This window comes from Callionymus lyra, chromosome 13, assembly GCF_982586985.1.
Source record: "Callionymus lyra chromosome 13, fCalLyr1.hap1.1, whole genome shotgun sequence".
Taxonomy (NCBI): domain Eukaryota; kingdom Metazoa; phylum Chordata; class Actinopteri; order Syngnathiformes; family Callionymidae; genus Callionymus; species Callionymus lyra.
In genome coordinates this window covers 1,056,440-1,084,105 of record NC_141830.1, presented here as the reverse complement: position 1 = coordinate 1,084,105, position 27,666 = coordinate 1,056,440, and the positions used below count along the sequence as shown (strand labels likewise).

At 43.3% G+C, this 27,666-nt stretch overlaps 1 protein-coding gene across 5 annotated transcripts; it reads right to left on the bottom strand.

The window, feature by feature from the left end:
• Positions 1 to 5,414: 5,414 nt before the first annotated feature.
• vash2 (vasohibin 2) lies at positions 5,415 to 26,725 on the bottom strand. Of its 5 annotated transcripts, none has more exons than XM_087806119.1 (9): positions 26,571 to 26,725; positions 19,296 to 19,666; positions 14,641 to 14,729; positions 14,412 to 14,468; positions 13,166 to 13,240; positions 12,540 to 12,777; positions 12,315 to 12,458; positions 8,322 to 8,440; positions 5,415 to 7,171 (listed from the first exon to the last, which is right to left on the bottom strand). In XM_087806119.1, exons 2-9 carry the CDS (start codon positions 19,608 to 19,610, stop codon positions 7,102 to 7,104), a joined length of 1,107 nt encoding a protein of 368 aa, XP_087662245.1. In that variant the 5' UTR covers positions 19,611 to 19,666; positions 26,571 to 26,725; the 3' UTR covers positions 5,415 to 7,101. The 5 variants fall into 5 exon arrangements, with proteins under 5 accessions (XP_087662245.1, XP_087662247.1, XP_087662244.1 ...); XM_087806121.1 differs by having other exon boundaries at positions 19,296 to 19,663; XM_087806118.1 differs by lacking the exon at positions 26,571 to 26,725 and adding an exon at positions 26,117 to 26,319.
• Positions 26,726 to 27,666: the final 941 nt, after the last annotated feature.

Sequence of the window (27,666 nt, the reverse complement as noted above, 5' to 3'; positions counted from 1 at the left end):
ACAACACACCCGAGTGTAACACAGTAACAACACACACGAGTGTAACACAGTAACAACACACCCGAGTGTAACACAGTAACAACACACACGAGTGTAACACAGTAACAACACACAAGTGTAACACAGTATCAACACACCTGAGTGTAACACAGTAACAACACACGAGTGTAACACAGTAACAACACACCCGAGTGTAACACAGTAACAACACACCTGAGAGTAACACAGTAACAACACACCTGAGAGTAACACAGTAACAACACACCCGAGTGTAACACTGTAACAACACACCTGAGTGTAACACTGTAACAACACACCCGAGTGTAACACAGTAACAACACACCCGAGTGTAACACAGTAACAACACACCTGAGTGTAACACAGTAACAACACACCCGAGTGTAACACAGTAACAACACACGAGTGTAACACAGTAACAACACACCTGAGTGTAACACAGTAACAACACACCTGAGTGTAACACAGTAACAACACACCTGAGTGTAACACAGTAACAACACACGAGTGTAACACAGTAACAACACACCCGAGTGTAACACAGTAACAACACACGAGTGTAACACAGTAACAACACACGAGTGTAACACAGTAACAACACACCCGAGTGTAACACAGTAACAACACACCCGAGTGTAACACAGTAACAACACACGAGTGTAACACAGTAACAACACACCCGAGTGTAACACAGTAACAACACACCCGAGTGTAACACAGTAAAAACACACGAGTGTAACACAGTAACAACACACGAGTGTAACACAGTAACAACACACCCGAGTGTAACACAGTAACAACACACCCGAGTGTAACACAGTAACAACACTCGAGTGTAACACAGTAACAACACACGAGTGTAACACAGTAACAACACACCTGAGTGTAACACAGTAACAACACACTCGAGTGTAACACAGTAACAACACACAAGTGTAACACAGTAACAACACACGAGTGTAACACAGTAACAACACACACGAGTGTAACACAGTAACAACACACGAGTGTAACACAGTAACAACACACGAGTGTAACACAGTAACAACACACCTGAGTGTAACACAGTAACAACACACGAGTGTATCACAGTAACAACACACCCGAGTGTAACACAGTAACAACACACCCCAGTGTAACACAGTAACAACACCCGAGTGTAACACAGTAACAACACACGAGTGTAACACAGTAACAACACACCCGAGTGTAACACAGTAACAACACACGAGTGTAACACAGTAACAACACACCCGAGAGTAACACTGTAACAACACACCCGAGTGTAACACTGTAACAACACACACGAGTGTAACACAGTAACAACACACCCGAGTGTAACACTGTAACAACACACACGAGTGTAACACAGTAACAACACAAGTGTATATTAATTCCTGGTTGTGTGAAAGTGAAGCAGCAGCGACAGTAAAAATAGATGTAACGCCCCCTCACTGCTCCTCTTCCTCCTCACTGCTCCTCTTCCTCCTCACTGCTCCTCTTCCTCCTCACTGCTCCTCTTCCTCCTCACTGCTCCTCTTCCTCCTCACTGCTCCTCTTCCTCCTCACTGCTCCTCTTCCTCCTCACTGCTCCTCTTCCTCCTCACTGCTCCTCTTCCTCCTCACTGCTCCTCTTCCTCCTCACTGCTCCTCTTCCTCCTCACTGCTCCTCTTCCTCCTCACTGCTCCTCTTCCTCCTCACTGCTCCTCCTCCTCCTCACTGCTCCTCTTCCTCCTCACTGCTCCTCTTCCTCCTCACTGCTCCTCTTCATCAACTCATGTCTGCTCCCCTCACTCTGCTGCTGGAGACTTGTGTGTTTGTTTATAAATATCAACACACACCTGGATAAACTCATACACACACATTGACTTCAAGCCTGAAATCTACCTGCAGAGCAATAAATCATGAGAGCTCAGGGACACACGTCAACTCACTGTGTGTGTGTGTGTGTGTGTGTGTGTGTGTGTGTGTGTGTGTGCGTGTGTGTGCGTGCGTGTGTGTGTACAGTACGTGTGTATTCTGTGTGTGTGCTTGATTCATGTCGACTATATTCTGACTGAAGGTTTTTATTTCATTCAAAGTTAAAGTTAATTAATGTCGTCATCACGTGATCAAAACTCTTCCAGTGACGTCACGATGACGACTTAACACCTAAAGGTTTGATTTTGTTTTTCTAAACGTTCGGAACCGTCAGAGGCGTTGACGGAGCAACGGCGCCTCCTGCTGTTCACACTCGGCAGCGCAGCTTCATTTCTGGGAACGAGTTTGATCAGAAGCGCTTTGAGAAGCACGTGACACCTCAGGATGACGTCAAAAGAGACACATGGAGAACTTTACATACTGTGTGTGTTTATGTACTTTATATATATGTGTGTGTGTTTATATACTTTATATACAGTATATATGTGTGTGTGTGTTTATGTACTTTATATACATGTGTGTGTGTTTATATACTTTATATACAGTATATATGTGTGTGTGTGTTTATGTACTTTATATACATGTGTGTGTGTTTATATACTTTATATACAGTATATATGTGTGTGTGTGTTTATGTACTTTATATACATGTGTGTGTGTTTATATACTTTATATATATATGTGTGTGTTTATGTACTTTATAGATATATATGTGCGTGTGTTTATATACTTTATATATATGTGTGTGTATGTTTATATACTTTATATATGTGTGTGTGTTTATATACTTTATATATATGTGTGTGTGTGTTTATATACTTTATATGTGTTTATATACTTTATATGTGTTTATATACTTTATATATATGTGTGCTTGTTTATATACGTAATATGTGTTTATATATTATATATATATATATGTGTGTGTGTTTATATACTTTATATATATATGTGTGTGTGTTTATATACTTTATATGCGTTTATATACTTTATATATGTGTGTGTGTTTATATACTTTATATGTGTTTATATACTTAATATATATGTGTGTGTGTTTATATACTTTATATGCGTTTATATACTTTATATATATGTGTGTGTTTATATACTTTATATGTGTTTATATACTTTATATATATGTGTGTGTTTATATACTTTATATGCGTTTATATACTTTATATATATGTGTGTGTTTATATACTTTATATATATATGTGTGTGTTTATATACTTTATATATATATATGTGTGTGTTTATATACTTTATATATATGTGCGTGTGTTTATATACTTTATATATGTGTGTGTGTTTATATACTTTATATGTGTTTCTATACTTTATATATATATGTGTGTGTTTCTATACTTTATATATATACGTATATGTGCGTTTGTTTATTTACTTTATATATATGTATGTGTGTGTGTTTATTTACTTTATATATATGTATGTGTGTGTGTTTATTTAATTAATACATGTATGTATTTATATACTTTATATATATATAATAATAATAATAATAATAATAATAATCTCTATTTATATAGCGCCTTTCTAGACCAGGGTCACAAAGCGCTTTGACAGCCATTCACACACACATACTGATATATGTGTTTATATACTTATAATAACTTATACTATATATATATATATATATATATATATATATATATATATATATACGATCATTGTTGGATTTCTAGCAACAATTGACTAAGTTCAGCCTCTGGGGCTCAGTTGGATCAACAGAGCAGTAGAGCTGGATGTCATCAGCAAACATGTGATAAGAAACATCTGGAAATCTCTGAATGATTTTACCGAGGGGAATCAAGTACAGCAAAAACAATAAAGGACCCAGAACAGAACCTTGAGGGACTCCACACAACAGATCTGCAGATTCAGACCTCATTTGATTGGCAGATACACTAAAAGATACAGCAGTGAAGGAAGACCAAGAGTAGGAGAAGGGCTCAGAGACAGCAGTGAAGGAAGACCAAGAGGAGGAGAGGGGCTCAGAGACAGCAGTGAAGGAAGACCAAGAGGAGGAGAGGGGCTCAGAGACAGTAGGGGTTCCAAACAAAGGGGGAGAGATTTTCTCTTTGATCAATTTAATGTTGTCAGTAAAAACCTCAACAATGCATTGCTGTCAGCTTCACAGAAGACATGATTTGAGGAGCAGGAGACACGAGAGAATTAATCGTGTCAAACAACACTTTGGGGTTTTTCTTATTAGCTGCTACCAGTTTTCTGATGTAATCAGATCTAGCAGTTTCCACCATCTCATTGTAAGAAGACATCAGATCCCTGATATATGTGTGTTTATATACTTTATATATATATATATATATATATATATATATATATGTGTGTGTGTCAGACGAGAGCTTCTCAAGTCCTTGGACGAGCTTCAGTGCAGGTGGAAACCAAAGTTCTCCAGAAGACCAGAAGAGTAAGAGCCTGAAGAAGCAGGAAGTTGGTGTCACCAGTGAGAAGATCTCGTCGTTCCTACATGTTCACCTGGTTCAAGGTCAAACATGTTCAAACCATCGTAGTGTTGATACAAGCAGAGGATTGTGTGTGTGTGTGTGTGAGTGTGTGTGTGAGTGTGTGTGTTCACATGTACACACACAGTTTAAACTGAAAACTGCTGCAGATGAAAAATGAAGGATTATTCTGATAAATCCACGTCAATGGCTTTACATAATCTACTGTGTGTGTGTGAGTGTGTGTGTGTGTGTACATGTGTGTGTGTGTGCATGTGTGTGTACGTGTGTGTGTGTGAATGTGTGTGTGTACATGTGTGTGTGTATGTGTGTGTGTGTGAATGTGTGTGTACATGTGTGTGTATGTGTGTGTTATATGTGTGTGTATGTGTGTGTGTGTGTGTTATATGTGTGTGAGTGTGTGTACATGTTTGTGTGTGTACATGTGTGTGTGTGTGAATGTGTATGTGTGTGTGTGAATGTGTGTGTGTGTACATGTGTGTGTGTGTACGTGTGTGGGTGTGTACGTGTGTGTGAGTGTGTACATGTGTGTGTGTGTGTACATGTGTGTGAACGGATGTGTGTGTGTGTACATGTGTGTGAGTACATGTGTGGGTGTGTGTGTGTACGGATGTGTGTGTGTACATGTGTGTGTGTGTGTGTGTACGTGTGTGTGTACATGTGTGTGTACATGTGTGTGTGTGTGTGTACATGTGTGTGTGTACATGTGTGTGTGTGTGTGTACGTGTGTGTGTACGTGTGTGAGTACATGTGTGTGTGTGTACGGATGTGTGTGTGTACATGTGTGAGTACATGTGTGTGTGTACGGATGTGTGTGTGTACATGTGTGTGTACATGTGTGTGTGTGTGTGTAAGTGTGTGTGTACGTGTGTGTGTACATGTGTGTGTGTGTGTCAGACTTACGTTGACACTCGTGACTCATGAGAAGATCCTTCAGAATAAAAGCACGAACAGACTTCACTCACGCAGGATAGAAACAAAGATCTTTTATTCAAGAAGACGAGCAGTCGTCAACACACACACACACACACACACACGCACACACACACATCAATGTAACATCAAACTGCTGGTTCCACAGCTCAGGAGGGTCAAAGGTCGTACGCGAGGCACGTTTGGACGAAAACTTTCAGAGACGAGAGTCGAAGGCGTTCGTTCGTGAAAAATAACAATCGACGTTAAAACAAACATTCAAAGATAAAACACGTGTGATGATGTCACCGATACGCTTGATTGACAGGTCGTCCGTCTCCACGACGACCACGAGTAGAAATGTCTTGAAAAACCTTGTGCTTCGAACATCTTCTTGAACATCTTCGCTAAGATCTTCGTGGAAGACTAAGATCTTCGTTCAGCGTTGCATAGCCAGGAAAAGCTACCGTTACCGTGGAGACGCTAACGTCGCGGTTCAACTGTCGTCACGTGTCCTGACGGTCGAGGTCAAAGGTCAAGTCGTTTAACGTGTGAACTGTAGACGACGCTTCGTACAAAAACTCGTAGAAACTTCAGCAAAAGTTCAAACTATTATTTGCTGTGGATCTGTCGACACCTGTCAATCATCCTGGATCATCATGTGATTGACATGTGATTGACATGTGATTGACATGTGATTGAAATGTCATTTTTGAAGAGTTCGGAAAATCCGATCAGTCGTGAGAGTAAAAGAAAGTTTGAAGAACTTTCGATATAAATACGTCTTAAAAACTTACGTCAAACTTTAGTCTTTTTGGCTAAAATTAACTTAAACACTGAGAACGTGTGAGTGAGTGAGGAGTGAGGAGGAGTGAGGAGTGAGGAGGAGTGAGGAGGAGTAAGGAGGAGTAAGGAGGAGGGAAGAGAGTGAGGAGGAGTAAGGAGTGAGGAGGAGGGAAGAGAGTGAGGAAGAGTGAGGAGGAGTGAGGAGTGAGGAGGAGGGAAGAGAGTGAGGAAGAGTGAGGAGGAGTAAGGAGTGAGGAGGAGGGAAGAGAGTGAGGAAGAGTGAGGAGGAGTGAGGAGTGAGGAGGAGGGAAAAGAGTGAGGAAGAGTGAGGAGGAGTGAGGAGTGAGGAGGAGGGAAGAGAGTGAGGAGCAGTGAGGAGGAGGGAAGAGAGTGAGGAAGAGTGAGGAGCAGTGAGGAGGAGGGAAGAGAGTGAGGAGTAAAGAGTGAGGAGGAGTAAGGAGGAGGGAGGAGTGAGGAGGAGGGAAGAGTGAGGAGGAGTGAGGAGTGAAGAGTGAGGAGGAGTGAGGAGTGAAGAGTGAGGAGGAGGGAAGAGAGTGAGGAGTGAGGAGTGAAGAGTGAGGAGGAGGGAAGAGAGTGAGGAGTAAAGAGTGAGGAGTGAAGAGTGAGGAGGAGGGAAGAGTGAGGAAGAGTGAGGAGGAGTGAGGAGGAGTGAAGAGTGAGGAGTAAAGAGTGAGGAGGAGGGAAGAGAGTGAGGAGTAAAGAGTGAGGAGGAGTGAGGAGGAGTGAGGAGGAGTAAGGAGGAGTAAGGAGGAGTGAGGAGGAGTAAGGAGGAGTAAGGAGGAGTGAGGAGGAGTGAGGAGGAGTGAGGAGGAGTAAGGAGGAGTAAGGAGGAGTGAGGAGGAGGAGGATTGAGGAGGAGTAAGGAGGAGTGAGGAGGAGTGAGGAGGAGTGAGGAGTGAGGAGTGAGGAGGAGTGAGGAGGAGTGAGGAGTGACTCTGGTCAGATCCTGATCTGGTATCCATCAGTGAATGGACTCAGTTCAGCAGATTTTCGCTCCAGAGCAGCAGGTCTGAGGATCAACACAAGGTTAGTGAGTGACTGACCACACGAGGGCGCTATTGACATTATTATTAACATTATTATTATTATTAACATTATCATTATTACTATTATTAACATTATTATTACTATTATTATTATTATTATTAACATTATCATTATTACTATTATTAACATTATTATTAACATTATTATTATTAACATCATTATTATTAACATTATTATTAACATTATTATTATTATTAACATTATTATTATTATTAACATTATTATTATTACTATTATTAACATTATTATTATTATTAACATTATTATTATTACTATTATTAACATCATTATTATTAACATTATTATTATTAACATTATTATTAACATTATTATTATTAACATCATTATTATTAACATTATTATTAACATTATTATTATTAACATTATTATTATTACTATTATTAACATCATTATTATTACTATTATTAACATCATTATTATTAACATTATTATTATTAACATTATTATTAACATTATTATTATTAACATTATTATTATTACTATTATTAACATCATTATTATTAACATTATTATTAACATTATTATTATTAACATTATTATTATTACTATTATTAACATCATTATTATTAACATTATTATTATTAACATTATTATTAACATTATTATTATTAACATCATTATTATTAACATTATTATTATTACTATTATTAACATTATTATTAACATTATTATTATTAACATCATTACTATTATTATTATTAACATTATTATTATTATTAACATTATTATTATTAACATTATTATTATTATTAACATTATTATTATTAACATTATTATTATTATTAACATTAATCACTTGAACTTTGACAACAACTGTACTAATGAACACACACACACACACACACACACACACACACACACACACACACACACACACACACACACACACACACACACACACACACACACACACACACACACACCCCCACACACCCCCACACACCCCCACACACCCCCACACACCCCCACACACACACACACACACACACACACACACACACACACACACACACACACACACACACACACACACACACACACACACACACACACACACACACACACACACACACACACACTCACACACTCACGATTTGTCTCGTCTGTGTGTGAGTCTCTTCTCAGGACTGCTTTGATGTCGTCGTGGCGACAGAGACTTTCCACGACTTCTCTCCTTGATGGGAGACTGAGCGCTGGACGACTTGAGGATCTGCAGGAGGAACACACACATGTACACACATCAACACACACATCAACACACACATGTACACACATCAACACACACATCAACACACACATGTACACACATCAACACACATGAACACACACATGTCTTATGGCAGTCCATCGATAACGATGATGACGTTGCTCCAATTTTAATGAATAGACATTTATTGGGGTGTGTTGCGGGGGTTCATAGCCATGTGGCTGTGCAGGCCGATGCGGGATCCGCAGGTTTTGCCACAGGAGGGACAGAGGTACGTGGCACTGGAGGGTGTGTAGCAGGCTGATGCCTCAGTGCACGTCGCCGTATCCTCCTCTCTGTGGCTCCTGAAGGTGAGCAGCTCCCTGGTGGCAGGAGGAACTCCAGGTATAGCGATCAGCAGTCTGGGACTCTAGTGCTGCAGGTGAAATGTTGCACTGCTTCAGGAGGGTTTTAAGATGGTCCTTGAAGCGCTTTTTTGGACCACCAGCAGATCTCTGGCCATCCAGAAGTTGGCCGTAGAGGATTTGCCTGGGCAAGCGGTGGGCAGGCATACGGATCACATGCCCAACCCAGCGCAGGTGTTTCTTTGCAAGGAGCACGGCGATGGTAGGTGTGTTGGTCCGTTCAAGAATATCAGCATGTGGCACCCTGTCTTCCCAGGACACACCCAGGATCCTTTGAAGGCAGCGGATGTGGAAGGCCTCTAGTGTTTTTATGTGCCTCTGGTAGGGTGTCCAGGTTTCCGGCCCGTACAGCAGTGTAGAGAGGCAGACCGCCTTGTACACAGCTGCTTTGGTGGAGCTGGTGAGGTTCCTGTTGTGGAATACCCTGGAGCTAAGCCTGCCAAAGGCAGCAGAGGCCAGTCCGACTCGGACCTGGATGTCATCATCAATGTTGCAGGAGGGGGACAGAATGCTGCCTAGGTAGGTGAAGTGTGGGACGATGGCAAGGGGATGACCATCGAGGTTGAAGGTACGCACATGTGTTTGGTGGGTGAACTCCTGGACAACTATCTGTGTTTTCCTGATGTTGATTTGGAGACCAATGGCGCTGTAGATGGATGCGACCACGTTTAACGCACGCTGTAGGGATTCTGGTGAGTGGGCAAGGAGAGCACAGTCATCTGCATACTGTAGTTCTAAGATGTGTTGGTTGGTGGTTTTGGTGAAGGCTTGAAGGCGCCGAATATTGAAGAGGTTGCCATCCAGTCTGTACTGTATCTGTACCCCATCTGCTGGGTCCAGGAGTTTGTGAGAGAGGATGGTGACGGTGGAGAGGAAAATGTTGAAGATGGTAAGGGCTAGGACACACCCTTGCTTGACCCCTACATCCACACTGAAGAAGGGAGACTGCTGGCCACCAACACTCACACTGCATTCCATCATGGAACTGCCGCAAGATGTTCCTGAACTTTGGTGGAAACCCCAGCTTCCCCAGCACATCCCACAGCAGTTCCCGGTTTACTGTGTCGAAGGCCTTGGACAGATCAATGAAAGCTAGGTACAGGTCCTTGCAGTGTTCTCTGCATTTTTCCTGTACCTGTCTAGCAACAAAGATCATGTCAATGGTGCTGCGCTGTTGCCTAAAACCACACTGGGATTCGGGCAGGATGTTATCAGTAGCATGAGATGCTAGTCGAAGGAGCATCACCCGTGCTAGCACCTTTCCGGCAACCGATAGGAGGGGAATGCCCCTGCTATTACCGCAGTCTGCTTTGTCACCTTTGCGCTTAAAGATTGTGATGATGTTGGCATCCTTCCAATCTTGCGGGATGACTTCAGATGACCAGATGGTACTGATCAGTTGTTGTAATCTGCGGGTGAGCAGGTATCCGCCATGCTTCAGTATTTCTGCCGGGATTCCATCAAGCCCCGGGCTCTTATTGTTCTTCAGGCCAGCGATGGCTTTTCGTACTTCAGCAAAGCTGGGGGAGGAATCCAGATCTGTGACGGTTGGGAGGCATGGGAGGTCAGCAAGTGTGTCCATCCTGGTTGGATATGAGGTGTTCAGCAGGGTGTTGAAGTGCTCAGCCCATCTGTCCAGGATCTGTTGTTTGTCCTTGTACAGGATGGTACCATCTTCTGATCTGACCGGAGATATGTTTTTCCTCTGTGGGCCATAGATGACCTTGATGGCGTCATAGAAAGCGTGGGAGTTGTTAGTGTCCGCGTGATGCTGTATCTCATGTGCTTTCTTTGTCCACCAGTCATTCTCCATGGCTCTGAGGGTGCGCTGGGTTTCTGCCCGAATGTTGGTGAAGTGGGCCTTCAGCGAGGTGGATTTGGGGTTGGAAAGGTGAGCTGCAAGGGCCTTGTGCTTTGCCTGAAGTAGGTTGTGGATACCTGGTGCGCTATTATCAAACCAGTCTTTGTGTCGCCGTCTGGTGTACCCTACAGACTCTACTGCCGCCTGGTAGATAGCAGTGCGTAGAGTGCTCCAGGTAGAGCTGATGTCAGGAACGGCTGGTGTTTCAGGGAGATTGGACAGCTGTAAAGCAATCTGTTCCCTGAGCTGGTTGACTGAGTTCGGGGACTTCAGTGCATCGCAATTGAGCTTCTTACAGGGAGGTGTTTTCCTCAGTGGAGGACAGAGTTCCAGGGTGAGTTTGGTTCTGATCAAGCGGTGGTCAGTCCAACAGTCAGCTCCACGCATGGCTCTGGTGACTCGCACCTCCTTCCTGTCAGCTTGGCGGACGATGATATAATCAAGGAGGTGCCAGTGTTTAGAGCGGGGGTGCTGCCAGGAGGTCTTGAATTTGTTCTTCATTTGGAACAAGGTGTTGGCGATGACCAGCCGATACTCAGAGCAGAGAGTGAGGAGGTGAAGACCATTCTCATTGAGCTTACCAACACCGTGCTGCCCAAGCACATCCTTCCAAAGCACACCGTCAGAGCCCACTCTCGCGTTAAAATCCCCAAGGAGAATGAGCTTGTCGGTAGGGGGGGTTTTATTTATGGCGGAGTGCAGGGAGGCATAGAAGAGTTCCTTGCACTCAGGGTCAGCATCCAGTGTTGGGGCGTATGCACTGATGAGAGTGGCATGACGGTTGTTGGTGAGTGGAATCCGCCAGGTCATCAGTCTTTCACTGATGCCGGTCGGGGATTCAGGAACACACACATGTACACACATGAACACACACATGTACACACATGTACACACACATCAACACACACATGTCAACACACACATGAACACACACATCAACACACATGAACACACACATGAACACGCACACGTGAACACACACATCAACACACACATCAACAAACACATGAACACACACACAAACACACACACAAACACGTGAACACACACACATGAACACACACACACACACACACACATGAACACACACACAAACACGTGAACACAAACACATGAACACACACACACACACATAAACACACACACAAACGGCTAGCTGGGATAAGTGTGTGTAGAAGAGAAACTGACTCAGCTTCAACACAACAGCTGAAGACATCAAGTTACACACGAGTGTGTGTTTAAGAGTGCGTCGACGTGTATATGCGTGTGTACCTGTGAGTGTGTTTATGAGTGCGTCGACGTGTGTGTGTGTATGTATGTATATACACAAGTATTTCAATAAAGTTTTACCTTATATATGTACGAGTGTGTTAATGTCTGTGTGTGTGTGTGTATACGTAGGTGTGTGTGACAAACTCTCACTTGTGTCGCTCCAGAAACACAAACACACAACAGACTCACAAAGTACTATTAATAACAAACCCCCCCGACAGCTGCAGAGTGTGTAACCGACCTACATATCTTGCCGACACAAACACACACGGGCCACCGTTGCCACGGCGCCCCACCCTCCCGAGGTCACAGAGTCGACCCCTGACCTCTGACCTCGTACCTTCATCCTCATGTCGCGGCCGTGCTTCTCCAGCTCCCGCTTCACCTCGGCGGGTCCGAGCCGGGCCACGTTCAGAACCAGGTGCTTCCACTCGATGGGCTGGAAGACGTGCGGGTCGTGGGGCACGTAGAGCCCGATCTTCACCTGCGGGGGTCGCGGGGGTCGCGGGGGGGGGGGTCAGCGAGGGGTCAGCCGGGGGTCAGGGGGCGGCGTGCGGGCGCTCACCTTCTTCAGCGTGTGCTGGTACCTCTTGTAGGAGGTCTCGAACTCGGCCACCAGGTCCCCGAGCGTGCGGTGGGTCGCGGGCTTGAACATCAGGTCCGGCCGGCGGCTCATGCCCAGAGACCCGTACCTGCCGCCGCAGTACACGCCCAGGACCACATGGTGGAAGCAGTGACCCGAGAACTGGGTCTTGAAGCTGATGGGGAACCTCTCCAGGGACGTCAGGCCGTTGGTCAGGTACCTGAGCGGAGACGTGAAGGACTCACACCCGTGACCTTCGCCCGTGACCTTCGCCCGTGACCTACACCCGACCCCTAGAGCGTCACCTTTGACCCCAGATTTTAACTGTATCAAACCTAAAACAGAAATCTGAAGTCGTAACTAACCAGTCGTGTGTGTGTGTGTGTGTGTGTGTGTGTGTGTGTGTGTGTGTGTGTGTGTGTGTCTCTAGTAGAGTTTGTGGAGTGCTTGTTGCCAGGCAACAGTGTTTAGTTGAGTTAGAGCTGGGAAGGAAGAACTGAGACAAGATCATGTGTCATCGATTTCAGTCGAGTGTGTGTGTGTGCATGTGTGTGAATGTGCGTGTGCATGTGTGTGTGTGTGTGCATGTGTGTGTGTGTGAAGGATACACTCCCAGGATCACAGCTTCCAGACACTTGATTGGCAGAGACTCTCGGATCATTTCTCTCGCTGTTTCCATCAACCTGAGTGATGAAGAGGAAGAGAGGGATGAAGAGGAGGTAGAGAGGGATGAAGAGGAGGAAGAGAGGGATGAAGAGGAGGTAGAGAGTGATGAAGAGGAGGAAGAGAGCGATGAAGAGGAGGAAGAGAGTGATGAAGAGGAGGAAGAGAGGGATGAAGAGGAGGTAGAGAGGGATGAAGAGGAGGAAGAGAGTGATGAAGAGGAGGAAGAGAGGGATGAAGAGGAGGAAGAGAGGGATGAAGAGGAGGTAGAGAGGGATGAAGAGGAGGTAGAGAGGGATGAAGAGGAGGATGAAGAGGAGGTAGAGAGGGATGAAGAGGAGGAAGAGAGTGATGAAGAGGAGGAAGAGAGGGATGAAGAGGAGGATGAAGAGGAGGTAGAGAGGGATGAAGAGGAGGAAGAGAGTGATGAAGAGGAGGATGAAGAGGAGGTAGAGAGGGATGAAGAGGAGGAAGAGAGTGATGAAGAGGAGGAAGAGAGGGATGAAGAGGAGGTAGAGAGGGATGAAGAGGAGGAAGAGAGTGATGAAGAGGAGGAAGAGAGGGATGAAGAGGAGGAAGAGAGGGATGAAGAGGAGGTAGAGAGGGATGAAGAGGAGGATGAAGAGGAGGTAGAGAGGGATGAAGAGGAGGAAGAGAGTGATGAAGAGGAGGATGAAGAGGAGGTAGAGAGGGATGAAGAGGAGGAAGAGAGTGATGAAGAGGAGGATGAAGAGGAGGTAGAGAGGGATGAAGAGGAGGACGAGAGGGATGAAGAGGTAGAGAGTGATGAAGAGGAGGTAGAGAGTGATGAAGAGGAGGTAGAGAGTGATGAAGAGGAGGTAGAGAGTGATGAAGAGGAGGAAGAGGAGGATGAAGAGGAGGTAGAGAGGGATGAAGAGGAGGTAGAGAGTGATGAAGAGGAGGGAGAGAGTGATGAATAGGAGATAGAAAGTGATGAAGAGGAGGTAGAGAGGGATGAAGAGGAGGTAGAGAGTGATGAAGAGGAGGAAGAGGAGGATGAAGAGGAGGTAGAGAGTGATGAAGAGGAGGAAGAGAGGGATGAAGAGGAGGTAGAGAGGGATGAAGAGGAGGTAGAGAGTGATGAAGAGGAGGAAGAGAGGGATGAAGAGGAGGTAGAGAGGGATGAAGAGGAGGTAGAGAGGGATGAAGAGGAGGTAGAGAGTGACTCACCCACACAGAGGTCGACTCTTCTTTATCTCAAAAAACTGAGTTCCAGTGTGATTGTATCTGAGGAGAGTCAAGATTAACCTGAAGTTTACATGTAGAGTCTGGAGTCTGGAGTCTGGAGTCTGGAGTCTGGAGTCTGGAGTCTGGAGTCTGGAGTCTGGAGTCTGGAGTCTGGAGTCAGGAGTCAGGAGTCAGGAGTCAGGAGTCAGGAGTCTGGAGTCAGTAAGGATACTGCAGGGCCTTCATATAGTTCTGCACCAGCAGCAGCCAGTCAGGGACGGAGGTCGAGGCTCTGAAGGTCGGGATGGAAGGCAGCGGCTGCTGCAGACAGAAGAACATGAAGCGTGTTATGAGTCTCCAGTGCAGCACAGCATTCTGGGAAATATCTTCTACACACAGTAGGTTGATGACATCATCACAGGATGTTGTTCCTGCTGCACAGGAAGTAGAATTTACTGACTCACCGAGTCTCCATCGAGTCCAGAACACACACACAACACACACACACACACACACACACACACACACACACACACACACACACACACACACACACACACACACACACACACACACACACACACACACACACACACACACACACACACACACACACACACACACACACACACACACACACACAACACAACACAACACAACACACAACACTCTCTGACCTCAGTGTGTTGTTGTTGTTGTTGTGTTGTTGTTGTGTTGGCCTCAATCACTGAATATAAACATGCTGGTAATCCACTTCAATCTGACCAGGATAATCTCACACACATGTACACACACACACACACACACACGTACACACACACAAACACACACACACATGAACACACATAGAACACAGGTACACACACATACACACACACGAACAAAGGTACTCACACACTTGACAAAGACACAAACACACACATGTACACACACACACACACACACACACACATATACACACAGATACGGACACACACACATGACAAAGATACAAACACACACATGTACACACACACACATATACACACAGATACGGACACACGCACACGAACAAAGGTACTCACACACATGACAAAGATACAAACACACACATGTACACACACACACACACACACACACATATATATATATACGGACACACACACACGAACAAAGGTACACACACACATGACAAAGATACAAACACACACATGTACACACACACACAAACAAGCATACGAACACACACACACACACACAAACAAGCATACGAACACACACACACACAAACAAGCATACGAACACACACACACACACACAAACAAGCATACGAACACACACACACACACACAAACAAGCATACGAACACACACACACACAAACAAGCACACAAACACACGAGGGGAAGAGCGAGGCGCGTCCGTGTGACAACACAACCTGTCAACACACTTGAGACAACTAATGGGAGGAAATCTGAGTTCATACAGGTCACCAGAGTGTGTGCTACATTCATCCTGCTGTGTGTGTGTGTGTGTGTGTGTGTGTGTGTGTGTGTGTGTGTGTGTGTGTGTGTGTGTGTGTGTGTTTCCGTGTGTGTGTGTGTCCATGTGTGTGTGTGTGTCCATCCGTGTTGACCCGTTTTTGTCCAGAACAAACTACTTTCTGGTCAACAATTGGGTCACCAACGATCAGGACACACACACACACACAAACACACACACGGAAACACACAGAGAAAGACACACACACACACACACACACACACACACACACACGGAAACACACAGAGAAACACACACCTACACACACACACACACACACACACACACGGAAACACACAGAGAAACACACACCTACACACACAGAGAAAGACACACACACACACACAGGCACACAGAGACATACACACACACACATACATGGAAACACACAGAGAAACACACAGGTACACAGAGAAAGACACACACACACACGGACACACGGACACACGGACACACACAGAGAGAAAGACACACACACAAGGACACACACAGAGACAGGCAGACACACACACGATGTTTTTGAAAACACAGTTGTGTGATGTTGTGTGATGTTGTGTGATGATGTGTTATGTTGTGTGATGTTGTGTGATGTTTATGTGATGTTGTGTGATGTCGTGTGATGTCGTGTGATGTCGTGTGATGTCGTGTGATGTCGTGTGTTGTTGTGTGTTGTCGTGTGATGTTGTGTGATGTCGTGTGATGTCGTGTGATGTCATGTGATGTCGTGTGATGTCGTGTGATGTCGTGTGATGTTGTGTGTTGTCGTGTGTTGTTGTGTGATGTTGTGTGATGTTTATGTGATGTTGTGTGATGTTTATGTGATGTTGTGTGATGTTTATGTGATGTTGTGTGATGTTGTGTGATGTCGTGTGATGTTGTGTGATGTCGTGTGTTGTTGTGTGATGTCGTGTGTTGTTGTGTGATGTCGTGTGTTGTTGTGTGATGTTGTGTGATGTTGTGTGATGTTGTGTGATGTTTATGTGATGTTGTTGTGTGATGTTGTGTGATGTTGTGTGACGTTGCGTGACATCGTGTGATGTCGTGTGTTGTTGTGTGATGTCGTGTGTTGTCGTGTGATGTCGTGTGTTGTTGTGTGATGTTGTGTGACGTTTATGTGATGTTGTGTGATGTCGTGTGATGTCGTGTGATGTCGTGTGTTGTCGTGTGATGTCGTGTGATGTCGTGTGATGTCGTGTGTTGTTGTGTGTTGTCGTGTGTTGTCGTGTGTTGTGTGATGTTGTCGTGTGATGTCGTGTGATGTCGTGTGATGTCGTGTGTTGTCGTGTGATGTCGTGTGATGTCGTGTGATGTCGTGTGATGTCGTGTGTTGTCGTGTGATGTCGTGTGATGTCGTGTGTTGTCGTGTGTTGTCGTGTGTTGTCGTGTGATGTCGTGTGATGTCGTGTGTTGTCGTGTGTTGTCGTGTGATGTCGTGTGTTGTCGTGTGATGTCGTGTGATGTCGTGTGATGTCGTGTGATGTCGTGTGATGTCGTGTGATGTCGTGTGATGTCGTGTGTTGTCGTGTGATGTCGTGTGTTGTCGTGTGTTGTCGTGTGTTGTCGTGTGATGTCGTGTGATGTCGTGTGATGTCGTGTGTTGTCGTGTGATGTCGTGTGATGTCGTGTGATGTCGTGTGTTGTCGTGTGTTGTCGTGTGATGTCGTGTGATGTCGTGTGTTGTCGTGTGATGTCGTGTGATGTCGTGTGTTGTCGTGTGTTGTGTGATGTTGTCGTGTGATGTCGTGTGATGTCGTGTGTTGTCGTGTGATGTCGTGTGATGTCGTGTGATGTCGTGTGATGTCGTGTGATGTCGTGTGATGTCGTGTGATGTCGTGTGATGTCGTGTGTTGTCGTGTGATGTCGTGTGTTGTCGTGTGTTGTCGTGTGATGTCGTGTGTTGTCGTGTGATGTCGTGTGTTGTCGTGTGATGTCGTGTGATGTCGTGTGATGTCGTGTGATGTCGTGTGATGTCGTGTGTTGTCGTGTGATGTCGTGTGTTGTCGTGTGATGTCGTGTGTTGTCGTGTGTTGTCGTGTGATGTCGTGTGATGTCGTGTGATGTCGTGTGTTGTCGTGTGATGTCGTGTGATGTCGTGTGATGTCGTGTGTTGTCGTGTGATGTCGTGTGATGTCGTGTGTTGTCGTGTGATGTCGTGTGATGTCGTGTGATGTCGTGTGTTGTCGTGTGTTGTCGTGTGTTGTCGTGTGATGTCGTGTGATGTCGTGTGATGTCGTGTGATGTTGTGTGATGTTGTGTGATGTTTATGTGATGTTTATGTGATGTTGTGTGATGTTGTTGTGTGATGTTGTGTGACGTTGCGTGACGTCGTGTGATGTTGTGTGATGTCGTGTGTTGTTGTGTGATGTCGTGTGTTGTTGTGTGATGTCGTGTGTTGTTGTGTGATGTCGTGTGTTGTTGTGTGATGTCGTGTGTTGTTGTGTGATGTTGTGTGACGTTTATGTGATGTTGTGTGATGTTGTTGTGTGATGTTGTGTGATGTTGTGTGATGTCGTGTGTTGTTGTGTGATGTCGTGTGTTGTTGTGTGATGTTGTGTGACGTTTATGTGATGTTGTGTGATGTTGTTGTGTGATGTTGTGTGATGTTGTGTGTTGTTGTGTGATGTCGTGTGTTGTTGTGTGATGTTGTGTGACGTTTATGTGATGTTGTGTGATGTTGTTGTGTGATGTTGTGTGATGTTGTGTGACGTTTATGTGATGTTGTGTGATGTTGTGTGTTGTTGTGTGATGTCGTGTGTTGTTGTGTGATGTTGTGTGACGTTTATGTGATGTTGTGTGATGTTGTTGTGTGATGTTGTGTGATGTCGTGTGATGTTGTGTGATGTCGTGTGATGTCGTGTGATGTCGTGTGATGTCGTGTGTTGTTGTGTGATGTCGTGTGATGTTGTGTGATGTCGTGTGTTGTTGTGTGTTGTTGTGTGTTGTGTGATGTTGTGTGATGTTTATGTGATGTTTATGTGATGTTTATGAGATGTTTATGTGATGTCGTGTGATGTCGTGTGATGTTGTGTGTTGTTGTGTGTTGTTGTGTGTCGTGTGTTGTTGTGTGTTGTTGTGTGATGTCGTGTGATGTCGTGTGATGTCGTGTGATGTCGTGTGATGTCGTGTGTTGTCGTGTGATGTCGTGTGATGTCGTGTGATGTCGTGTGATGTCGTGTGTTGTTGTGTGTCGTGTGTTGTTGTGTGTTGTTGTGTGATGTCGTGTGATGTCGTGTGATGTCGTGTGATGTTGTGTGATGTTGTGTGTCGTGTGTTGTTGTGTGTTGTGTGTTGTTGTGTCGTGTGATGTTGTGTGTTGTTGTGATGTTGTGTTGTGTTGTTGTGTCACAGACACACATCAGCGTCTCACCCTGGACAGGTAGGCAGCGTTACGGATGCGCTGCACCATGTCCTGACCCTCGGGGTGCACGGCGGCGACATGCGCCCACATCCTGTCCCAGGTGGCGCCCTCTATAGGGAAGCCGCAGCGGTTGACGTAGAAGAGGACGCCGCCGTCCTTGTCCTCCTCGGGCGAGCGCTGGTCGCGGCGGGGGGGCGAGGCGGGGGGCCGGGCGGGGGGCGTGCAGCGCAGCAGGCAGTGCGAGCTGCTGCTCTTGGACCGGCCCAGGCGGCTCAGCTTCCCCGACGAGGTCCCGGGTCGGCTGGGGGACGTGGGTCCAGTCATCGGTCACAGCGCCGCCCCGGTGGTCGCTGGGTAGAACTGCATCTCAGGGAGACCTGCTGGAGACACAGCGTTAGCGGAGAAGCTAGTTTAGCATCGGTAGCATTAGCCACGACGAGAACATGTTAGCACAAGAAGTTTAGCTACATTAGCACTTCAGGTGTGTTAGCATTAGCCACGATTAGAACATGTTAGCACAAGAAGTTTAGCTACATTAGCACTTCAGGTGTGTTAGCATTAGCCACGATTAGAACATGTTAGCACAAGAAGTTTAGCTACATTAGCACTTCAGTTGTGTGTTAGCATTAGCCACGATTAGAACATGTTAGCACAAGAAGTTTTGCTACATTAGCACTTCAGGTGTGTTAGCATTAGCCACGACTAGAACATGTTAGCACAAGAAGTTTAGCTACATTAGCACTTCAGGTGTGTTAGCATTAGCCACGATTAGAACATGTTAGCACAAGAAGTTTAGCTACATTAGCACTTCAGGTGTGTTAGCATTAGCCACGACTAGAACATGTTAGCACAAGAAGTTTAGCTACATTAGCACTTCAGGTGTGTTAGCATTAGCCACGATTAGAACATGTTAGCACAAGAAGTTTAGCTACATTAGCACTTCAGATGTGTTAGCATTAGCCACGACTAGAACATGTTGTTTAGCTACATTAGCACTTCAGGTGTGTTAGCATTAGCCACGATTAGAACATGTTAGCACAAGAAGTTTAGCTACATTAGCACTTCAGTTGTGTGTTAGCATTAGCCACGATTAGAACATGTTAGCACAAGAAGTTTTGCTACATTAGCACTTCAGGTGTGTTAGCATTAGCCACGATTAGAACATGTTAGCACAAGAAGTTTAGCTACATTAGCACTTCAGGTGTGTTAGCATTAGCCACGATTAGAACATGTTAGCACAAGAAGTTTAGCTACATTAGCACTTCAGGTGTGTTAGCATTAGCCACGACTAGAACATGTTAGCACAAGAAGTTTAGCTACATTAGCACTTCAGTTGTGTGTTAGCATTAGCCACGATTAGAACATGTTAGCACAAGAAGTTTAGCTACATTAGCACTTCAGGTGTGTTAGCATTAGCCACGATTAGAACATGTTAGCACAAGAAGTTTTGCTACATTAGCACTTCAGGTGTGTTAGCATTAGCCACGATTAGAACATGTTAGCACAAGAAGTTTAGCTACATTAGCACTTCAGTTGTGTGTTAGCATTAGCCACGATTAGAACATGTTAGCACAAGAAGTTTAGCTACATTAGCACTTCAGGTGTGTTAGCATTAGCCACGACTAGAACATGTTAGCACAAGAAGTTTAGCTACATTAGCACTTCAGTTGTGTGTTAGCATTAGCCACGATTAGAACATGTTAGCACAAGAAGTTTAGCTACATTAGCACTTCAGGTGTGTTAGCATTAGCCACGACTAGAACATGTTAGCACAAGAAGCTTAGCTACATTAGCACTTCAGGTGTGTTAGCATTAGCCACGACTAGAACATGTTAGCACAAGAAGTTTAGCTACATTAGCACTTCAGGTGTGTTAGCATTAGCCACGACTAGAACATGTTAGCACAAGAAGTTTAGCTACATTAGCACTTCAGGTGTGTTAGCATTAGCCACGATACTTTAACCATGGTTTCAACCAGCTGTAGGAACACTAGAGCCACTAGTTACTAGTTAGTACGTACACTATCCTGATGATACTAACTTCTAGTATACTAAGAGAAGTATGTTTGAGACATACTATCTGTGGAGGATTAGTTACTAGTTAGTACGTACACTATCCTGATGATACTAACTTCTAGTATACTAAGAGAAGTATGTTTGAGACATACTATCTGTGGAGGATTAGTTACTAGTTAGTACGCACACTATCCTGATGATACTAACTTCTAGTATACTAAGAGAAGTATGTTTGAGACATACTATCTGAGGAGGATTAGTTACTAGTTAGTACTTACACTATCCTGATGATACTAACTTCTAGTATACTAAGAGAAGTATGTTTGAGACATACTATCTGTGGAGGATTAGTTACTAGTTAGTACGTACACTACACTGATGATACTAACTTCTAGTATACTAAGAGTAGTATGTGATTTGAGACATACTATCTGTGGAGGATTAGTTACTAGTTAGTACGTACACTATCCTGATGATACTAACTTCTAGTATACTAAGAGAAGTATGTTTGAGACATACTATCTGTGGAGGATTAGTTACTAGTTAGTACGTACACTATCCTGATGATACTAACTTCTAGTATACTAAGAGAAGTATGTTTGAGACATACTATCTGTGGAGGATTAGTTACTAGTTAGTACGTACACTACACTGATGATACTAACTTCTAGTATACTAAGAGTAGTATGTGATTTGAGACATACTATCTGTGGAGGATTAGTTACTAGTTAGTACGTACACTATCCTGATGATACTAACTTCTAGTATACTAAGAGAAGTATGTTTGAGACATACTATCTGTGGAGGATTAGTTACTAGTTAGTACGTACACTATCCTGATGATACTAACTTCTAGTATACTAAGAGAAGTATGTTTGAGACAAACTATCTGTGGAGGATTAGTTACTAGTTAGTACGTACACTATCCTGATGATACTAACTTCTAGTATACTAAGAGAAGTATGTGATTTGAGACATACTATCTGTGGAGGATTAGTTACTAGTTAGTACGTACACTATCCTGATGATACTAACTTCTAGTATACTAAGAGTAGTATGTGATTTAAGACATACTATCTGTGGAGGATTAGTTACTAGTTAGTACGTACACTATCCTGATGATACTAACTTCTAGTATACTAAGAGAAGTATGTGATTTGAGACATACTATCTGTGGAGGATTAGTTACTAGTTAGTACGTACACTATCCTGATGCATACTAACTTCTAGTACACTAAGAAGTATGTTTGAGACATACTATCTCCGGAGGATTAGTTACTAGTTAGTACGTACACTACCCTGATGATACTAACTTCTAGTATACTAAGAGTAGTATGTGATTTGAGACATACTATCTGTGGAGGATTAGTTACTAGTTAGTACGTACACTATCCTGATGATACTAACTTCTAGTATACTAAGAGAAGTATGTGATTTGAGACATACTATCTGTGGAGGATTAGTTACTAGTTAGTACGTACACTATCCTGATGATACTAACTTCTAGTATACTAAGAGAAGTATGTTTGAGACATACTATCTGTGGAGAATTAGTTACTAGTCAGTACGTACACTACCCTGATGCACACTAACTTCTAGTATACTAAGAGAAGTATGTGATTTGAGACATACTATCTGTGGAGGATTAGTTACTAGTCAGTACGTACACTACCCTGATGCACACTAACTTCTAGTATACTAAGAGAAGTATGTTTGAGACATACTATCTGTGAAGGATTAGTTACTAGTTAGTACGTACACTACCCTGATGCACACTAACTTCTAGTACACTAAGAGAAGTATGTTTGAGACATACTATCTGTGAAGGATTAGTTACTAGTTAGTACGTACACTATCCTGATGCATACTAACTTCTAGTACACTAAGAAGTATGTTTGAGACATACTATCTCCGGAGGATTAGTTACTAGTTAGTACGTACACTACCCTGATGATACTAACTTCTAGTATACTAAGAGTAGTATGTGATTTGAGACATACTATCTGTGGAGGATTAGTTACTAGTTAGTACGTACACTATCCTGATGATACTAACTTCTAGTATACTAAGAGAAGTATGTGATTTGAGACATACTATCTGTGGAGGATTAGTTACTAGTTAGTACGTACACTATCCTGATGATACTAACTTCTAGTATACTAAGAGAAGTATGTTTGAGACATACTATCTGTGGAGAATTAGTTACTAGTCAGTACGTACACTACCCTGATGCACACTAACTTCTAGTATACTAAGAGAAGTATGTTTGAGACATACTATCTGTGGAGGATTAGTTACTAGTTAGTATGTACACTATCCTGATGATACTAACTTCTAGTATACTAAGAGAAGTATGTTTGAGACATACTATCTGTGGAGGATTAGTTACTAGTTAGTATGTACACTATCCTGATGATACTAACTTCTAGTATACTAAGAGAAGTATGTTTGAGACATACTATCTGTGGAGGATTAGTTACTAGTTAGTACGTATACTATCCTGATGATACTAACTTCTAGTATACTAAGAGTAGTATGTGATTTGAGACATACTATCTGTGGAGGATTAGTTACTAGTTAGTACGTACACTATCCTGATGATACTAACTTCTAGTATACTAAGAGAAGTATGTTTGAGACATACTATCTGTGGAGGATTAGTTACTAGTTAGTACGTACACTATCCTGATGATACTAACTTCTAGTATACTAAGAGAAGTATGTTTGAGACAAACTATCTGTGGAGGATTAGTTACTAGTTAGTACGTACACTATCCTGATGATACTAACTTCTAGTATACTAAGAGAAGTATGTGATTTGAGACATACTATCTGTGGAGGATTAGTTACTAGTTAGTACGTACACTATCCTGATGATACTAACTTCTAGTATACTAAGAGTAGTATGTGATTTGAGACATACTATCTGTGGAGGATTAGTTACTAGTTAGTACGTACACTATCCTGATGATACTAACTTCTAGTATACTAAGAGAAGTATGTGATTTGAGACATACTATCTGTGGAGGATTAGTTACTAGTTAGTACGTACACTATCCTGATGCATACTAACTTCTAGTACACTAAGAAGTATGTTTGAGACATACTATCTCCGGAGGATTAGTTACTAGTTAGTACGTACACTACCCTGATGATACTAACTTCTAGTATACTAAGAGTAGTATGTGATTTGAGACATACTATCTGTGGAGGATTAGTTACTAGTTAGTACGTACACTATCCTGATGATACTAACTTCTAGTATACTAAGAGAAGTATGTGATTTGAGACATACTATCTGTGGAGGATTAGTTACTAGTTAGTACGTACACTATCCTGATGATACTAACTTCTAGTATACTAAGAGAAGTATGTTTGAGACATACTATCTGTGGAGAATTAGTTACTAGTCAGTACGTACACTACCCTGATGCACACTAACTTCTAGTATACTAAGAGAAGTATGTGATTTGAGACATACTATCTGTGGAGGATTAGTTACTAGTCAGTACGTACACTACCCTGATGCACACTAACTTCTAGTATACTAAGAGAAGTATGTTTGAGACATACTATCTGTGAAGGATTAGTTACTAGTTAGTACGTACACTACCCTGATGCACACTAACTTCTAGTACACTAAGAGAAGTATGTTTGAGACATACTATCTGTGAAGGATTAGTTACTAGTTAGTACGTACACTATCCTGATGCATACTAACTTCTAGTACACTAAGAAGTATGTTTGAGACATACTATCTCCGGAGGATTAGTTACTAGTTAGTACGTACACTACCCTGATGATACTAACTTCTAGTATACTAAGAGTAGTATGTGATTTGAGACATACTATCTGTGGAGGATTAGTTACTAGTTAGTACGTACACTATCCTGATGATACTAACTTCTAGTATACTAAGAGAAGTATGTGATTTGAGACATACTATCTGTGGAGGATTAGTTACTAGTTAGTACGTACACTATCCTGATGATACTAACTTCTAGTATACTAAGAGAAGTATGTTTGAGACATACTATCTGTGGAGAATTAGTTACTAGTCAGTACGTACACTACCCTGATGCACACTAACTTCTAGTATACTAAGAGAAGTATGTTTGAGACATACTATCTGTGGAGGATTAGTTACTAGTTAGTATGTACACTATCCTGATGATACTAACTTCTAGTATACTAAGAGAAGTATGTTTGAGACATACTATCTGTGGAGGATTAGTTACTAGTTAGTATGTACACTATCCTGATGATACTAACTTCTAGTATACTAAGAGAAGTATGTTTGAGACATACTATCTGTGGAGGATTAGTTACTAGTTAGTACGTATACTATCCTGATGATACTAACTTCTAGTATACTAAGAAGTATGTTTGAGACATACTATCTGTGGAGGATTAGTTACTAGTTAGTACGTACACTATCCTGATGATACTAACTTCTAGTATACTAAGAGAAGTATGTTTGAGACATACTATCTGTGGAGGATTAGTTACTAGTTAGTACGTACACTACCCTGATGCACACTAACTTCTAGTACACTTAGAAGTATGAGACACAGCACAGGTGTTAGCATTAGCTACATGTTAAGTTTGTTTACATCAGAACCACGTGGCGAGTGTTGACTCAGAAGTTGTTGGTTCAATTCCATCCAATCACACACTTTCTCCGAGTGAAGCTTGTGATTAACGCGTTAATAATCGATCAGTGCGTCGATATTTAGGTTTAACCGGGAAAAAACTTTCGATACAGAGGAAAATCGATAACGTTACGGTTTGATCGCAGTGACACGTGACGCTTACATCCGGGATCCGAGCAGGAGAAGGTTCCGCGTCTCTCGGGTCAGACCCGCGGGTTCTACAGGCGGTTCCGAGCGTCGAGGGTCCGGATCCGCGGGACTCTCGCGCATAATCCGCCTCTGACGTCACGAGGTTCCGAAAATAGACGCCGGGAGGTCGTTCATGACGGACCGTCGAACCGCGTCTTCTTCTGGTACCGACTTCACCCTCGGTACCGTCAGCCACGCTGACCGGAAGCCACGCGCGAGTTTCAGAGTAAGAGCGCGACAGACGCGTTCGATGCTCTCCTCAGAACTTCTATCACGTGACACGAACAGATGGAGGAACCTGACGACAGGTGCGATCACGTGACGACAGGTAGAGGCTGACAGGTGATGGTTCGATCGAACCTGACGTTTGAGTGACAGGCTCGCTCTGTTCGCGTCCATCAAGAGGTGCTTTAGATTGACAGACTGACCCGGATGTGCGGCGACGCTTCGTCCAGCTCGACCCTCCAGCGGCTCCTCCAGCGGCTCCTCCAGCCTCCGGGTCGCTCCTCAGACCACAGCCGGACAGCGAGCTCTCATGCCGGGCAGGTGAGCGACGAGCGTCCGCTGCTGCTGCTGCGTCCACCGAGCACAGCCTCGCGCCTTCTGATTGGTCGAGCCAACAAAGAAAGGCGGGACTTGTAGCTGTTTGGACGCGATGCCTCGATCTGATTGGTTTGATCAACTGAGGAGGCGTCAACAAGTGACGACCCGCAACATATGGTCAGAGTTGCAGCTTCAGTCCAGAGACACACGTAAACACACACATATGAACACACACACACATGAACACACACACATATGAACACACACATATAATATGAACACATACACGTAAACACACACATATGAACACACACATATGAACACACACATATGAACACACACATAATATGAACACATACACGTAAACACACACATATGAACACACATATGAACACACACATATGAACACACACATATGAACACACACATATGAACACACACATATGAACACACACATATGAACACACACATAATATGAACACATACACGTAACCACACACATATGAACACACACATATGAACACACACATATAATATGAACACACACATATGAACACACACATATGAACACACACATATGAACACACACATAATATGAACACATACACGTAAACACACACATATGAACACACACCCATATGAACACACACATATGAACACACACCCATATGAACACACACATATGAACACACACATATGAACACACACATATGAACACACACATATAATATGAACACATACACGTAAACACACACATATGAACACACACACATATGAACACACAAACATGAACACACATATGAACACACACACATATGAACACACAAACATGAACACACACGTAAACACACACATATGAACACACATAAATACCCACCCAGAAATAGAATAATAAAATGAAAAGAAAGATCTAAATAGAATAGAATAAAAACCTACCCTATATATTATATACATATATATATTATATATATATTATATACA

What these genes read in the sequence shown, in the direction of transcription:
- vash2 (XM_087806119.1), bottom strand. Translation starts at nt 19,610, where the DNA reads ATGACTGGACCCACGTCCCCCAGCCGACCCGGGACCTCGTCGGGGAAG. An exon ending in GCCGCGACATGAGGATGAAG is followed by an intron (nt 8,441 to 12,314) that starts GTACGAGGTCAG and finishes TTCCTCCTGCAG; the next exon opens with ATCCTCAAGTCGTCCAGCGC. An exon ending in ACACACAGACGAGACAAATC is followed by an intron (nt 7,172 to 8,321) that starts GTGAGTGTGTGA and finishes GTTGATCCTCAG; the next exon opens with ACCTGCTGCTCTGGAGCGAA.